Genomic DNA, 17013 nt, shown 5'->3' on the forward strand with positions numbered 1-17013 from the left:
CAGTTGCCACCCACGTGCACGGCCTGGCTGGGCTGTTGCAACGGGAGTGAGGGTCCCCGGGGTTGGTGGTGGGTGCGGCCTGGCAGGACTGTCACGATGGGAGTGCAGTCCCCAAGGCCAGCCCTGGCAGGACTATCGTGATAAGAGCAAGGGTTGCCGCAACAGGAGTGGCATCCCCAGGGCCAGCCCGTCAGGACTGTCGTGACAGGAGTGGGGTCTCCGAGGCCAGCCCCGGCAGGGCTGTCATGACAGGAGGGGGGTCCCCCTGCACCTAGGGGTGGCCCGGTCTCCCATGTCCTCCCACATCCCCACAGGCCTCAGGGGTCCCCGCGCTGCCGGTGGGTGGCGGGGCCGAGATGGAGGTGGACGGGGCCCTGGACCCTGCGGTGCTGGAGCGGGAGCTGCGGGCGGCGGTGGCGGCCGACGAGAAGCGGGAGCGGGAGAACGAGGCCAAGCTGCGGGCCCTGCGCCAGCGCGTCCCCTCCTACCAGGAGTTCAGGTCCGGTGGGGGATGCCCAGGGCGGGTGGGGCAGGATTCAGGTCCTTCCCTACCCCAATGGGCTTCATTGACACTGTCACCTTGCGCAGTGCTGGGAGCCATGGGGCTGACCCAGCCCACGGGTGGGTTTTGGAGCTCCTTCTTTTGAAGCTCCCATTTTGGGACCTCTCAAGAGAAAGGTCACCCAGCAGGTTTTGAGCCCAAACCTTACTGCGAGAGGGGATTGAGCTGATTATCTGTGCTTTCTGCTCCAGGGGACCATGAGCGTATCTTGGCGGGGCAGCAAACCAGCCTTCGGGGGTCCCGAAAAGGCCCTGACTGTGTGGCACAGAGCCCTGGTGGGACGGAAACTCAGCCTTGTTTAAGATTCGCCCCCCAAAAATCATCAGGTTGATGTGTATGGGCTGAGATCTCAGTTGTTCCTGCCTGGAACAGCTGGCTCCGGGGCAGATCCTCATGGTGGCCAAGCTGTGGACCAGCAGTGGGGTGGCATGGTGTCCTCTCTCCACATTTCCAGGCACAGCACCCACCCTCCAAGCCCTACCGGCCTGCCCTGCCCTCCCTTTCCTCCCCGCACACCCCATGCCATGGCAGTGGTGCAGAAGAAGAGGGTGACGTGTCCCCGTGCACCCCATCCAGCATGGTCGTGCTCCCAAGGTGGTTTGAGAGCAGGTTTGTGGCCCGGGGATGGCAGGGATGCTCCACGGAGGCACTCCTACCACCCACCAAAGTCCTGAATCCACCTATAGATCCGTCTGGGGAAGTCCCTGTCCCTTGACATCCACAGATGGATCTGTTGGTGGATCCAGGACTTTGCCCACCCCTTGTTAGACTTATATGAGACTAGATCAAATTCCTTTCACTGCTTCATCTCTGCCTGCATTCGGTTGTGCTGTCTGATCCCTGAAAGGCAGGAAAACACTTTAGAATGGTGTTTTCTCCCCCAGCCTTCTTGCCAGTCCTATGAAAGGATTCCTGAGTGATTTTAAGCTGTTTTATCAGTGTATTGGTAACAGTGGAAGTAATCTGAGGGAGGTAGCGGAGCAGCTCTCTGTGGGTGCAGCATCTTCACTCACGTAGCCCACGCTAGCACAGGAGCAGAGACCTGCACCCCTTCAAAGATCTCCTGCCAGTTGTTGGGAGGGCAAACTGCAGGGATTTATCGCATGGGATGCGAGGAACCACATGAGCCGCTGAGTCCGGGCTGCTGTAGTTAAGTCACAGATATCAGTGTAATAAGATGCTGAATTCAAATGAATCCTCAAAAACGTACCTGCTCAGCATGCTGCAAGCTACGAAACAGTCCCAAGGTGCTGTAAGAATTTAGGGTAAGAATTTTCCTCTGGAACTCCCAAAGCCACAGAAACCTCAGTGTACAGTAAGAAAAAGGCAGGAGGAAACAACATCCTGCCAGTTCCTCAGGCTCTAGCTCTGGAGGAACTGTTGGGTGGAAATGCCCAGCTCCTGGGGCGCCAGCCATCCCTGCGTTTTGGGAGGAACCACGGTGTTGCAGAGAAATCACTGTCTCGTGAGTCTTGATGACTGGATTAACTCTGAGTGTGTGAGGAGGATGTGCCTGTCAAGTGTCCCATGCAACATCTTCTGTTTTCCTCTGACCCATCTCTGATGCTTCATGATCTCATTTGAATCCCAGTCTTGTTTGATAGAATCAGAGCATGATTTGGGTTGGAAGGGACCTTAAAGCCCACCCAGTGCCACCTCCGTGGCCTCCTCTGGCCCTGCTCCAACAGCTCCATGTCCTTCTTATGCTCTGGGGGCCCCAGAGCTGGAGGCAGCACTGGGGGGTGTCTCCCCAGAGCGGAGCAGAGGGGCAGAATCCCCTCCTCACCCTGCTGGCCACGCTGCTGGGGATGCAGCCCAGGGTGCGGGGGGTTTCTGGGCTACCAGCGCACATTGCCGGGGCGTGTGGAGCTTCTCACCCACCAACACCCCCAAGTCCTTCTCCTCAGGGCTGCTCTCAATCCCTTCATCCACGAGTCTGTAGTGATACCAGGGGTTGCCCTGACCCAGGTGCAGGACCTTGCACTTGGCCTGGTTGAACCTCATGAGGTTCACATGGGCTCACTCCTTCAGCCTGTCCAGGTTTCTCTGGATGATACATGTGGCCCAACTCAGAAATAGCCTCAGAGAAGAAGCTCGAAGCCTCAAAGTATTTGATCTTGGTAAGTATCCCATCCCCTTCTTGTTGCCTGCAGGAACATTGTGCTGGCATCACACCTGAAGCCTCTAGAGAAGAAGGACAAGATGGGTATGAGGAGAAACGTGCTGTGGAATCCCTGTGCAGCCCACACCAAGGCCCCGCAAGCCAGCGATGTGGAAATACCCCAGGTGAGGGAGACGCTTTCCAGGACCTTGTCCACATGTAGAAATTACTCCAGAATAATTTGGGTATTATTTTAAAATGCGAGAGTTATTCAGAAATGTCTCTAGATGTGAGCAAGCCCTTGAAGTCCCCAGGAGCACTGGTGTTTAGATAACCAGGTTTCAGTCTTGGCCCCTACTTTGCGTCTGAGAGGAGCTTGTACCAGCTGCTTCAAGAAGAGTCTGCTTCAACCCTGTGGGAATCTAAGACCAGCTGCACAGCCTCGGACCAGACCTCCCAATACCCCGCCTCTGATGGTGGCCAGTAACAGATTCTTGGGGAAGAGTGCCCTCCCTTGACCGCACTCTTCCAGCTGGCTGCAGTTTGGAGAGCGGGAGCCAGCGCTGTGCATCTGGAGCATCACGTTTAACAGCCACCGACCGCCGATCTTCGGCAAACGTAGCCAGGTCTTTTTCACCCTGTGGTTTAATTATGCATGATATGGAAAAGTGCTATTTGGTTTAAAACCTGCTGCCTGATGAGTTCACTGGATGCTTCTTCAGATGCGGGAAATAGTGACTAAACATTTTCTATCCAGCTCATTTGTGATTTGAGTGACATCTGTCCTGTCCCCTTCGGTGGACTCTGCCCACACAGGAGAGTCCTGCTCACTGGACGTGGACTTGATCTTTCTCATGGATTTTTTTGACACAATTTCATTTGCCTGTTTATTATGAGATCCTTTTGCAACTCTTCTAGGAAGCTTTGTGTTTTCTTGGACTGCGCAGTGATCTCCCCAGAGCAAATTCTGTTCCTAATCCCATTAGCGCTGGGGCTCTGATCTCCAGGGCTTCTCCGTTTTGTGTTTAGACACAGCCTGATGTTGCTGTGCCTTGTTCTCGCTATCTGTATAAAAGCCTAAACATCTTAATCCTCCTTCAGTCTGTGCGTCAGTTAAGTCAGCGGTGATGAGTTCAGCAGTTCAATTACATATTGTATAAAACAGGATTTCCTTTTATCTGGAGATGCCACATTGAGCTTGGCTCTCTCTTGCAGTGCAAGCTCTCTGCCACACACCCGTACGAAGGCAGTGTGTGACGAGACAGTGTGTTAGGGCCATCTGCATGTTTTCTGGGGTTTACATCTCATATCTTTTATCTCCTCACTCCTTTGATTCCCCTAACAGTGCTCACGATGGAGCAGAGGTTTACACTGAGCTACCCTGGTCTCCAGGAGATCCCTCCTGAGCAGTGATGGTGGATCCGGACTGGACACCGTGTCTGGTTCTGGTTAGGGTTGGGGCTACACCTTTACTGGTCTGTGTTTGTCCATGCTGGGCTTCATATCTCATCCATTCTTCCATTATTTTCCCCTGAAGTTCTCTGATTTCTATGGGGCTTGAGGAACCTGGTATTTCTTTGTCTTTATGCATTGCCACCTCACAAGCTTTATCACCCTTTGTGCTGTCAAAGCCTGGATTAAAAACATCTCAGCCATCCACAGGTTGATCAGGGGAGGTGTGTGTGGGGGGAAATAAAAATCTTCAAGTGGGAACAAAACAAAAGGAACTGCTAACTATTTTTTCCTTCAGGAGCTGGATCAACTGCCCGGAACCTCTGCCGAATTTTACAGAGATTGGCGCAGATGCTTAAAAACCGGAAAAGAAAAATACCAGTTTTTGCTTGGACTTGGAGGGAAGGCCTTGGGCAGAATCTTTCAGGCTGACTTGGGCTTTGGCCTCCTGGGTGAATTCCTGACAGTGCTGGCAGAGAACGTCTGTCGTGAAGACAGAGATGTCGTTCTTCAGGTCTTACAGAGCCTTTCGGGCACCAAGCGCTTCAGGTTAAATGTGGATCTTCTGAGTGAGTCGGAGAAGGAGAGCAGCAGAGATTTGTTTAGGAAGCTGCAGAGCATGAGCAAGGACTACTGGGCCACTGGCCATCCCAGCGGACTGGCCAGCTGCGAAGCAGAGAGGGAAGCCCACCTCACGGACACCAGCTCGCCAAAGGAAGCCGAGGAAAGGATAGTGATGGAGCTGATGAAATGTTACCAGGTCAACTGAAGGAGCAAAAGCACCGAGGTCGTGCAGAAACAGAGGGCAAAAGAGGCTCAAAGCTTGAATTCAGCATCAGACCGTCCAAGACAGATAAATGGGTACGTTGCTGGACGTTGCTGTACATTCCTCTGTACCTGGGAGCTTCCCGGGGCAATAGTTCTGCACAAATAAAGGTTAGTTACCGAGAGGACTGTGCTGTGATCTCTGGGGCAGGGTGTCCTCACAGAACTGCTCTGTCACAATCTCTTAGATGAGGAGAAAAGTGAGGGAAAGAAAAACTAGGCTGCTATTTTTGAAAGAGAAACCAAAGCCCAGATAGTCCCTTACCTTTTTCATCTCAGTCCGTTGTCACTATGGGGATTTAAAAAATATGTAATCAATTAACTGTGCGGCCACTGAAGGTAAAATGGGCAGATGGAGGTGGAAATACTGTGCAAGGTGGGGTATCTGGGATTGTTCCAACCAGCTATTTTATTATTATTCTACCCCAACCAGCAAGGCATGAAGTAAACCTCAGAGATCCTGTCACCTTATCATGGTCTTATGATCTCAGACACTGTCTGATTTGCTGAAATTCCACATCAATTGAAATTCAGAAGGAACTGGCAGGTATCAGTCCAACAAAGAGACTCTCCAGGACTGCCTAATACCGTGTTCAAATTGAGTAGCCTTTCTGGTTTGGCTGCAGACCTCAAAGATGCCCTCATATGACACAGCTGAGCACCTACCCACCAAGCTCTCTCGCAATTCTGCTCTGGGAGGATCCTCAAGCTTCTCCCAAGTGTGCTGAGGAGCCCAGTGTACGTTACAGTGCTCAGGCTCCCTTGAATTCAGCCCAAAAACAACTGCCAGGTCCGTTTTGTTGCAAAACCGAGCTAGAGGAGCAAAAGGTAGAGTCGTCCTGGCAGAATATAACCACCCCTCTCCCACCAGGGAGAAACCACCAGGCACCTGATTGATTCTTCCCTGAGGCCTGTTGCTTGAATGTTGGGCTTTGTGACACCTCTCTTGGGGACATCTGTGTCCCTGCAATCTGTTGTGGGTGCCGTTCCTCTTGCCTTTGCCTAATGCTTGCAAACCTGAGGACTGGCAGATAGCTGAGAGCTGGGGTCTTAAACAAAACAACAATAATCCTGGAGTTTCCCAAGGTCAGGATGGAGGATGTTGATGCAGGAACAGCCCTGGCACGAGTTACAGCTCTGGTGGGAACAGGCACAGTGCTTTCAGCAGTCCCGAGGCTCAGGGCTGGCACTCATATCCTATGTCAAGGATGGGAGTAGCCTGCTGCATCCCTATCGCCTGGGGAAGGACAAAATCCCCATGGTTTGGTGAGAAAACTCAGGAGAAATGAAGTACAGGAGAGGTTGGATGAATGTTTATGGGAGGACGGGCTGTTAGACCAGCTGGGATCAATTTCCCAATCTGAAATCCCATGGTCTGATCTGAGCATCTGCTCAAGAAGGGCCAAAAGCTGAGCTGAAAGTCCAGCCACAGTCAGTGGGGAGCAAATATCTCACCTTTGCTGTAGGAGAGATGCATTTAAGGCCTCCAGGGCTGGTTCCTGACATCAACCCTGTCCAGCAAGGGGTTTGTGAACAAAAAGCCTCGCTCGATCACTCAGAGAGAGGGAATCTCAAACATGACCTGTGTGGAGAGGCTTTCACACGCAAACCCGTGAACCCACCCACAAACCCATGGAGAAACGACAGGGAGGATGGTCTAAATACCGTGTTTGAAATCTCTTCTGGGCTTCAGAGGTCAGAGGATGTTCTTCTCTGGGTTCATTGTGGTCAGAGGGATCAGAGAAATAATTAACATTTACCGCACGAGTCTTTCAAGAAGTGGGTGGTTCCCTTGGTCCCACCACGTTTTCCGTCGCTGCATCTTCCCTCTGCGGCCGTGCTGCAGGAACGACCTGCTCTTGTCCAGGGCACAGCCAACAACGCTCTAGAGCAGCTGGGACAGAGCAGAGGTTCTAGAGCCCATGTCCCGGGGGACGGGGTGGGACAGAGTGCTTCCCAGTGGGTATTCAGCTGAGATGGGGTATTTCAGCTGCTGTTTGGTCCCTGCTGTCAGCCACGTGCACTGCAGGGCGGGGGTGTCATCTGCAAACCCCATCGTTGTTGAGCGAGCTGGTGTGTGCACCATCCCTGCCCGGCACTGCCACCCCCACGCGCGGGTTCCTGCCGTCCCTGCCGAGGACGCGGTGGCCGGGTCGGTTCTGCTGCCTGCAGAGACCACCCGGCATGATGGAGAGGAGGCTACCGGGAGCCGCCGTTCTCCTCTGCCTGGTAGGTGTTCTCCATGCTTTTGCGATTGAAGAGAAAGGAGATGTGTTCAACAGAATGGCTTGTCCCGCTTTCCTGATGTTTGACAACGCTGCTTATTTGGCTGACATGACCTTCGAGCTCCCCTGCAACTGCAAACCCCAGGAGGTCTCTTCTGTCGTCTGGTACTTCCAGAAGAGCATGGACAGGCGCAAAACCACGGTCCTGACAGATTTTGCCGGCACCGTGGTTGTTGACTCGGAACATATCAACGTGAGCAGCAACATCCTGAAGCGTTTCAGTATCCGGATGTTCAGTCTCATTGTCTTCCAAGCCCAGGTGACGGACTCGGGCCACTACCTCTGTGGCACTAAGGACGGGGACTTCTTTTATGGCTACGATGTGGACGTGCAGTCCACCAAGCATATCACAGTGGCTTTTTTGGACAGGGGTCAGCATGTCCAGGGCAACTTCACAGATAAATTCTTCAGCCTCTTCACCACCTTCTGGGACTGGACCAGATGTGACCGCTGTGGGGTGAGAGGTGAGCAGCGGCGGATCGGGCTCTGCTACATGCGGAGCGCCCAGCTGCACCCTCGCTATCGCACTGCCGTGCCCAATGTCACATCCTGTGGCTCGAGGGCTGTCCCCATGCATTTCCAGCGTGCTGTCCACCTCCGGAGACCTGAGGTGGCCATCCGAAGCTGCCTGACCCCTTGCCTGAAGGAGGACGCCTCCAAGGAAGGTATGCAGCCCATCTCCAATGTCATTTCCAAGCTGGGTGAGAAGCCCTGGATAGCTCAAATCCCCACGCAGTTTCACAAGCAGGTTGCTGGAAGCGTCCTGGTCATCAAGTGCCCAGGAGCCCGACCCGAGCACGCTGTGGCCTGGGACAAGGACTCCGTCCGGCTCTACCGCTCCCACTACCTCATCGGTGTCAACAAGACCATGCGGGTCTTCATCGACCACGGAAACCACCTGCACATCCGGCAGGTCCAACTCAGCGATGAAGGCACCTACTTCTGCTGGCATGAGGGCAAGACAGTCGCTGCCTTCCACCTCAGCGTGTTCTACCAGAAGAAGTACAAGCGGACATTCAACGATCCTGAGACGATCTTTGCCTTCAAAACCATTGGCCTGAGCTACATCCTCATCAGCATCATCTTCGTTATCATCCATCTGTGCCGCTTCTGCCGGCGTGCGTTCATCTCCCCTGCCAGGATATAGTACCTCCACCATGGCCCCACGGGGTCACTCTTACACCTCGGACCACCCTCCTGTTAGACATTTCTAATGTTTTCACCATTAGAAATCAAAATTCTGCCGGCGCCCGCTCGTCCTCCCTTTTGGGTCAAGAGCATGACGGTGAAGACCGATGTGGAAAACTCCCCGTGGTGCAGATTGGCACGACTGCGTGGGACAGGAGGGGCTGTCACACCACCACCATTTGTCCCTGGCTCTGCCCCTGGCCTGCGGTGGGGTTTTCAGCTCAATATAGTCCCTTTCTAAAGAATACTTGGAGTTGGTGCAAGATCTTCTGGCCAAGCTCTACAGAGTTCTCAAACCGCATCGGTGATTTATTAGAGCTGTTTTTCTAAGAGGCTGCTAAAAGGATCCACCAAACTATTTTAATCCAATTAATTCTTGGTTTTCTTACCTTTTTTTTTTTTTTTTTACTTTTTTTCATTGCTGAGAACTTTGAGTGCCAACGTTTCAAAATGTTCAGTTGTCCTTTGAGCTCTTTAGCTGGAGCAAACCCATTTTTTAAAATTTTGGCTTAAACTTTTTTTTTCATTTTTTTTAAGGGAAAAAAAATATTTTTCAAATTAATCTGGTGATTTTCTTCAGAAATGTCTCTGAGTTTTGGTTGGTTTTTTTAACTCACCTGACTCAGCACAGACTTGTGAGTCTATATTTATGCCTGACAAAATTATTATGCAGCTCCTCCAAAGAGAATGGCGTCTCTACAGGGTTTAGGTGACCACTTGCTTGCTCCTGGGCATGGAGCAGGACTTCCCCATGGGGCTCATCTCCACTCCTTTCAAGGACATGGCTTGGGGATTTCAGCTTTCCCAGGAGAAATCCTGCTCTCCAGGAGGGCAGCCTTGAGGGTCCCAGCAATGCTCAGGCTCTTGAACCATGTGGATGGTGTGTAGGATCTCAAATCCTCCATCAGAGCCCTGGAAGAGGCTGCCCAGAGAGGTGGTGGAGTCTCCATCTCTGGAGACATTCAAACCCCTGGACGCGTTCCTGTGCAACCTGCTCTGGGTGACCCTGCTCTGGCAGGGGGTTGGACTGGATGGTCTCCAGAGGTCCCTTCCAATCCCATGTCATTCTGTGATTCTGTGATCAGTCCCAAAAGCTGCAGCCCATCCCAGGAGCTTCCCAGGAACCACAGCCTGGGTTTGTACAGGAAAGGAGCTGGTTTGAGGATGGAGAACCCCGAGCAGATCCCCGCTTCCCCTCCCGGGAAGGGGATCTCTCCCACCCCACTGCCGTCCCCCAGCACTGGAGGGGTCATTCCTTCACCCACCTTCCCCACGTCACCGTCCCTTAGGGATGTTGACCCATGTTGGCCATGCCTTGGGATGCAGCGCTGGGCATGCGTCCCCTGGCCAGTTCAAGCTCAGTTTGGGCTCCCGAAGGGCCTGGCCGCCCCGGCTAATCCCAAATAACCCACAGCACGGGCGGGTTGAGGGCACGACCGTGGAAGCACGGTGCTTGCATTAGCTTTATTTGTCATCTCCAGCTGCCGCGGGCGTTAGTGCGTTAGTTCAGTAGCGACGTGGGCTGCAAAGCTCCAGCCAGAGTCTGCTCGCAGGGGACTGAGCCCCCCTGGGCCACCACCATCCCACCCCACATGCCACACCTGGGTGGCACCCAAGTCTCCTGCCCCTGGGAGTGGCCTTTCTGGAGTTGTTAGCTGCAAAGCATGCTCAGCACCTCAGCCAGGGGACGAGGGGGACAGAGGGGACAAGGGGGATGGCACCCCAGTGGCATCCCGTGTGCTCATCCCGAAGGGCTTATGGGGCAGGAGAAGTGCTGCTGGGTGGTTGCTGCTGCGTTAGGTGGCATCAGAGCGGGTTTCGCTTGTGGCCAGTAGCTAAATTGAAGGTGGGGAGGGGGGCTGCGGGCGGGCACTGGGCTGGGCGATGGCCTTGGGTGACTGGTGGCCTGTGCTGGTCTGGGCAGGGGATGGATGGGGAGACAGGGCCACGTGGAGCCCAGGGTCAAGGGATTTCTTCCGACCCCATCTTGAATGCCCATGGCGGGGGGGGTGGACTTGGGCTCCATGTGCTAGGATTGTGGCAGGGGCAGTCCCAGCTGCTATCCCAGCTCCTAGTGTGACCCCAAGTGGGACAGACAGGACAACAATGGCTCGGTCCATCCTCCCGCGTCACTCCTGGGTCACAAGAGGCACCTTCTGCTCCAAGAGCACCCGTGGGTGCCCTGACACCCTCCTCCTCCTCCTCTTCACTCCTCTCCTCTCCATTTTCACCTGCGTGGGACCCCCTCGGGCGAGGGGCCAGGCACACGGCCATGGGTCACCCCTCACCACAAGCACCTCGGAGCTGTTTTTCCCCACCACAGCAATGGGGACACCTTGGAGGCGGACACCCACTGGGGATCGTAACAGCCCCGTAGCCCAGGGGAAGCCCATGAGGCCACCCAGCCCGCTGTGCCCACCACTGCTCCAGCCCCACAAACCACCCTGGACACCTCAGCGTCCCCAGGAGCCCCTCATTATACCCATTTCATCACCCTTTGATACCATCCTGACAGCACCCTGCCTCTCCATCCTCCTCTTCCTCCTGCTGTGCCTCTTGGCTAAGCCCACCCAATGCTGGGTGAGAAAGAAACGTCCCTCAGCAGCCGGTACCTTGCACCCTGCAACCCCCCCAAAGATGCCCAGGGCCTGGGTGCACTGGGGAGATTGGGGGTGGCCTCCTGGACCAGGGAGTGGGCAGTGAGGTGGGATGCAGGGAGAGATGCTCTTGGCACCGTTGTCTTGTCCAACCAGTGCATGGAGATCAAAACAGGATGGACCCTCTCCCTGGGACAGTGCCCAGTCGGATGGGTGTTTCGCCAGTAGCTGGCCCCAAACAGGGTGTCGGGGGGGTCCCTGGGGCAGGGGGTGATGTGGGAGAGGCAAGGGGTGGGCAAGAGAACGATGCCCCCCACCAAAGCACCGCCGGCTCCTCCTGTGACCCCTGCCCAGCCGTGGGCTCCCTCGCAGCGTTGGATGGGACCTACGCAGCTACGGCTACAAGCATGTGGCTGCTGCAGCTCCTCCGCCCTACATCACCTCCTTGTGCTCCTGCTTGGACTCCTTGATCACCTGGAGGCAGAGGGAGAGGGACCATCACCCCAGGCTCGGGGTCTCCTCCCCAGCTGAGTCTGCCTGGGCTCTGAATGAGTTTTCTCGATGAGCCACCAGGCTCAGCTCCACTATGGTCCAGAGCCGGCTCATTCCATGCTGGCAGGGCACTGGGATCACTGATCCCTAACCAGGATCCTCCAGCGGGCTGAGGGATGGTGGCCCCCACGTGCATGATGAGTGACCCCCTTGGGGACACCCTGTGGGGGGGTGGGGTGGAGGGGAGGCAGTGTGGATGACACAGATGAGGACTTCCCACCTCTCCATCTCTTGTCTCCACAGTTTTGACCACGATGCTCCTCTTCACATGGGCTTCTGACACGGATTTAGTGTCCAGGCTGGTCTCTAGGGGACATGGCCAGGACATGGAGGTGACCTGGTGGCCAGGGTGTAGCCCTTCCAGCCATGCTCAAGGGAAGGGTCCCAAAGCGAACAGGTTGCACTGGAAAACCCTGATCCATGGGAGACAGTGGCCCTGGGGGCATGACCAGCTTCAGGGACACTGTTAGCCTCAGGGACATTGTTGGCCTTTGGGGATGCAGCTGGCCTTGGGGATGCAGCTGGCACTGTGGATACGGCTGGCTTTGGGATGTGATTAGCCTTGGGGACACAGTTGGCACTGGGAACATGTTTGGCCTTGGAGATATGGTTGGCCATGGGGACATGGGTGGCTTTCAGATGTGATTGGGCATATCCCTGGGGACAGGTTTGGCCTTGGGGACACAGTTGGCCTTGGGGACATCACTGGCCTTGGGGATGTGGGCACACTTCTCCCACCATCTTGGGAGAACCCAGGAGTCCTGGTTCCTTGAGATTTGGTGGAAAACATCCTGGTCCCTCTGGACGGGGTAGGGACAACCAAGATGGTGCCTCCTCCCACGGAGCCCCCAGAAGCCACTCCTGCTTTTGCCCCACGCGTGGCCATGGCCTCACCTCGGATCTGCAGGTTGGAGAAGCTTTGCATGGGGATGGTGATCCTGCAGGAGCAATGAGGGGTGTTGGGAAGAGCATCGAGATCCTTCCGCCTCCGTGCACACCAGCTCAGCCCTTCCCAGGGCTGGGACAGGAGGGCTGGAGGATAGTCCCCAGGCAGGTCGGACACCCCAGAGGGACCATGAGGACTTGGGTATGGTTTGGGACATGGCCAGGGAGGGGAGAGGGGCAGGATGGAGCCCCCACTCTGCCGTCACCTGCTCTCCTCGCCCTCCAGCAGCTTGCGGTATGTGGCGATCTCTATGTCGAGGGCCAGCTTGACATTGAGCAGGTCCTGGTACTCCTGCAGGTGCCGGGCCATCTCCTCCTTGAGGCTGCGGATGTCCTCCTCCAGCCGCACCACCGTGTCCTGGTAGCCGGCCGTCTCCAGGGCATAGCGTTCCTCCAGCTCCCGCAGCTGCCTCTCCAGAGACTCATTCTGGGGGGCCACAAGGGAGGTGACACCCTCCACGGCCACCTTCTCCCAGGAGCTAGGGGCTCTCCACAGTGCCCGTCCAGCTCCCATCCTTGGGGACCAGCCATTCCCCCAGCTTTGGGTGGTGGTCCCCACCGCGGTGCCAGGGAACCCTGTGGTGGTGGCAGCTCTCTGAGGCTGTCCCCCGCCCCTTGCAACCCATGGCTGTCACCTACCGAACCCCGCAGAGCCTCCAGGTCGCAGGTGAGGGCCTGGAGCTGGCGCCGGTACTCGTTGGCCTCCTGCTTGGCCGCACGCAGGGCCTCCGCGTGCCGGGCAGCCGCGTCCGTCAGGTCGGCGAACTGGGGGGGAGGACACACGTGCCATGGGATGGGGCCGCGGAGCAGGAATGTGTCCCGGTGGCACATGGCATGGGGACATGACCCAGCTCTGCTCTGTGGCAGGAACGTGGCCCCAGTAGCATGTGGCATGTGGAGAAACATCCCTGCTACTGCAGGGTGGTGGGACGGTGCACATGGGACGTGTCCCCAGTGCTGTGTGTCCCTGGGGACACATCCCTGCTCCTGTGGCCGAAGGGGACCATGCACATGGGATGTGCACTTGACATGGCACTGGGGACACATCCCTGTTCCCACAGCAGGAAGGGACACATGGGACATCCCCAAAGGCACATGTCCTGGAGCCACATCCCAGCGCCCATGGAAGGCACAGCACACACGGGATGTGTCCCTAATGGTACATGGTGCAGGGACGTGTCCTGGCTCTCTGGGTGGAAGGGACAGTGCATGTGGAGCATGTGCCTGATGGCACGTGTCGTGGAGGAATGTCTTTGCTCCCTTGGGGTGGTGGGACAGTGGACACGGGATACATCCCTGATGGCAGGTGCTGCTGGGGACATGTCCTCACTTTGCAGGTGGGAGGGGTGGTGCTGTGGGATGTCACAGGAGATGTGTCCCTGCTCCTGTGGGATGGTGCACGTGGGCCATGTCACTGTGAACACAACTCCTTTGGGACCATGCCTATGGGACTCACCATGAGGGACACATATCTACTCCCAAGGGGACCAAACCAGGACATGGGATAGGAGCAGGGACAGTGGGGATGCCAAACCCCGTGCACCACCACCAGGAAGAACCACTCAACCCTGCATTGCTCAACCCCAGCTCTGAGATGGTGACAACCCAGGAGGGGACATCCACCACCAAGCAGAGCTATCCAACCCCAGGGGCGTCAACCCCACCCCTGAGAAGATGACACCCCAGGAGGCCACCCATCCATTGGGTGACTGTCTCCCAACTCACCTTGGACTTGTACCACTCCTCGGTCTCCTGGACGTTGCTGGCGGCCATGGCCTCGTACTGGCTGCGGATGTCGCGCAGGGCGGCTGTCAGGTCGGGCTTGCTCGCGTCCACCTCCACGTGCACCCGCTGCTGGGCCAGCTGATCCTGCAGCTCCCGCAGTTCCTGGGGGGACAGGGGGTCAGCCCGGCCCCGCCCCGAGCCCCAGGACCCCCCGAGCCCTGGGACCTCCCCGAGCAGGATTACCTCCTCATGGACCTTGCGGAGGAAGGCGATCTCATCCTGCAGGGTCCCCACCCGCCGCTCCAGGTCCAGTCGAGCCAAGGTGGCAGTGTCCACATCCTGACACCACAGCGGGGACAGGAGGGACCGTCCCCAGGGTCTGCTCCCTCCTGGGCTGCCTGCTCCTGCCTGGCCCTGCCCATCCCAGCCCCATCCCCACTCCATCCCCCACCCATCCCCATCCCATCCCTGCTCCGTCCCTGCCCCATCCCTGCACCATTCCCGCTCCACCCCTGCCCCATCCCTGTCCCATCCCTGCTCCAGTTCTTCCCCATCCCTGCCCCATCCCTGCCCCAGTTCTGCCCCATCCCTGCCCCAGTTCTGCCCCATCCCCCACCCATCCCTGCTCCGTCCCTGCACCATTCCCGCTCCACCCCTGCCCCATCCCTGCCCCATCCCCGCTCCATCCCTGCCCCAGTTCTGCCCCATCCCTGCCCCAGTTCTGCCCCATCCCCCACCCGTCCCTACTCCGTCCCTGCACCATTCCCGCTCCACCCCTGCCCCATCCCCGCTCCATCCCTGTCCCATCCCCGCTCCAGTTCTTCCCCATCCCTGCCCCATCCCCGCTCCATCCCTGCCCCAGTTCTGCCCCATCCCATCCCTGCCCCATCCCTGCCCCATCCCCGCTCCACCCCTGCCCCATCCCTGCCCCATCCCCGCTCCAGTTCTTCCCCATCCCTGCCCCATCCCCGCTCCAGTTCTGCCCCATCCCTTTCCATTCCCACTCCATCCCTGCCCTGTTTCTGTCTGGTCCCTGTCCATCCCAGCCCCATCCCTACAGGAGGCTGATCAGGGGGCTGAGCCCCCCGGGTACAGGATGGGGGTGTCCCCTGCCCTCACCTGCCTGTAGGCAGCCAGGTTGCTCTCGGCCTCCAGCCGCAGGGTCACCTCCTCCTGCAGCCTTGGCCGGAGCAGAGGCACCGTCACTCGTTAGCACCGTCACTCATTAACACCGTCACTCATTAGCACCATCACTCGTTACTCTCAGCCCCTCAGCCAGGCTCCCCCCGGCTGACGCAGCCCGTTACCACCAGCACCCCGTGTCAGTGCATGTGCCCATCCCGCACCCCCGCCACCGCCCACACTGTTCCTGGGGTCACCCTGCTCCCTGTCACCACCTTGTCCCTGTCACCACCCTGGTCCCCACCAGTGCCTGGTCCCCAGGGCTACCCTGATCCTAGAGGCCACTCTAGGTCACTGTCTCAGTGGCCATCCTGATCCCTGGGGACACACCAGTCCTCACCCTGGTCCCAGGAGTCACCCTGGTCCTTGCCACCACTGTGGTCCCTGTCACCACACCGGTCCCCAGGAAAACCCTGATCGCCATCCTGCTGCCACTCTGGTCCCAGTGGCCACCCTGGTCCCCATTTCAGTGGTCGCCCTGGTCCTAGTAGTCACCCTGACACCCACCCCAGTGATCACTCTCAATCCTGTTCTGGTGGTCACTTTGGTCTCTGGGGCCACCCTGCTCCTGGTGGCCACCTTGGTTCCCATCCCCACCCTGGTCCCCACCATCATCCTGGTTCTGGTGGCCACCTTGGTCTCCAGGACTACCCCAAGCAGGGTGGCACCTTACTTTTGCTGGAGGTTGCCGAGGTCCTCGGCAAGGTTGTCCCTCTCGATCTCCAGACGGGCCTTGGCAGTGGTCAACTGCTCTACATGGTGCCGCAGGTCACGCAGCTCCTCCTGGTAGACATCGGCCAGATGGGAGGGCTCCTGGTCCCGTGCCCGGTTCAGCTCCACCACCAGCACCTTGTTCTGCTGCTCCAGGAGCCGGACCTTCTCGATGTAGCTGGCGAAGCGGTCGTTGAGCTCCATCATCTCCACCTTCTCATTGGTGCGCATCTCTCTGAACTCCGAGTTGAGCGCCGCCGCCAGAGAGAAGTCCATCTTGCTCGACCCCAGGCGGGCACCCACACGGGGTCCCGGCTGGGTGCTGCGAGCATGGGGGGCCCGGAGCCGGGCTGGGGGGCTGGCGGGGAGCACCCGGTACGCGGGGATGGTGGGGCCGAAGCGGCGGCCGTAGGAGGACAGCCGCTGGCTCTCCATGCCGAAGGAATGGGCGCGATGTGCCTGGACCGGAGGGTTTTATGGAGCCAGGGGGCCCCCAGCCCTGGCTACTGGCCAGGGAGCCAGAGGGCCAGCACAAAAGCCAGTCTTTGTGGTGCCCGGCGGGCACGGATGCACCCTGGCACCCAGCCTGGTCCCCGGCATGGCCCCCTGCCCACCGCTGCCCCCACTGGGCTCTGCTGCAGCCGGGGGGGCTGGGGGACACGCCAGGGTGGGAGGCACAGTGGTGGCCACCGGCACCCACAGCGTAGCCGGGGGTGGGTGCTGCGTGAGCACCGAGGGGCTGGGTGCGGGGCCACGGCACACCGTGGGTGCTGGGTGCGATGCTGTGCACATACCCTGCCACGCACGCACACACTCCCCTCTACACACACGTGTGCAAAGGTGTACATACAGACCCATGTATGCAGCTGGTGTGTATCTGTGTGTGCA

At 57.7% G+C, this 17013-nt stretch overlaps 3 protein-coding genes across 3 annotated transcripts; 2 read left to right on the plus strand and 1 right to left on the minus strand.

The window, feature by feature from the left end:
* The first annotated feature begins 237 nt into the window (after nucleotides 1-237).
* On the plus strand, nucleotides 238-5064 carry DNAAF19 (dynein axonemal assembly factor 19). The gene is made up of 3 exons (XM_074162959.1): nucleotides 238-499; nucleotides 2716-2848; nucleotides 4414-5064. Exons 1-3 carry the CDS (start codon nucleotides 357-359, stop codon nucleotides 4882-4884), a joined length of 747 nt encoding a protein of 248 aa, XP_074019060.1. The 5' UTR covers nucleotides 238-356; the 3' UTR covers nucleotides 4885-5064.
* A 2063-nt stretch (nucleotides 5065-7127) lies between these two features.
* FAM187A (family with sequence similarity 187 member A) lies at nucleotides 7128-8372 on the plus strand. The gene has a single exon (XM_074163060.1). It carries the CDS (start codon nucleotides 7128-7130, stop codon nucleotides 8370-8372), a length of 1245 nt encoding a protein of 414 aa, XP_074019161.1.
* Nucleotides 8373-11442: 3070 nt separating this feature from the next.
* On the minus strand, nucleotides 11443-16560 carry GFAP (glial fibrillary acidic protein). Its single transcript, XM_074163061.1, has 9 exons — nucleotides 16088-16560; nucleotides 15352-15412; nucleotides 14476-14571; nucleotides 14233-14394; nucleotides 13147-13272; nucleotides 12714-12934; nucleotides 12457-12500; nucleotides 11783-11868; nucleotides 11443-11484 (listed from the first exon to the last, which is right to left on the minus strand). Exons 1-9 carry the CDS (start codon nucleotides 16558-16560, stop codon nucleotides 11443-11445), a joined length of 1311 nt encoding a protein of 436 aa, XP_074019162.1.
* Nucleotides 16561-17013: the final 453 nt, after the last annotated feature.

Source organism: Numenius arquata, chromosome 23 (genome assembly GCF_964106895.1).
Source record: "Numenius arquata chromosome 23, bNumArq3.hap1.1, whole genome shotgun sequence".
In the NCBI taxonomy this organism is placed as follows: domain Eukaryota; kingdom Metazoa; phylum Chordata; class Aves; order Charadriiformes; family Scolopacidae; genus Numenius; species Numenius arquata.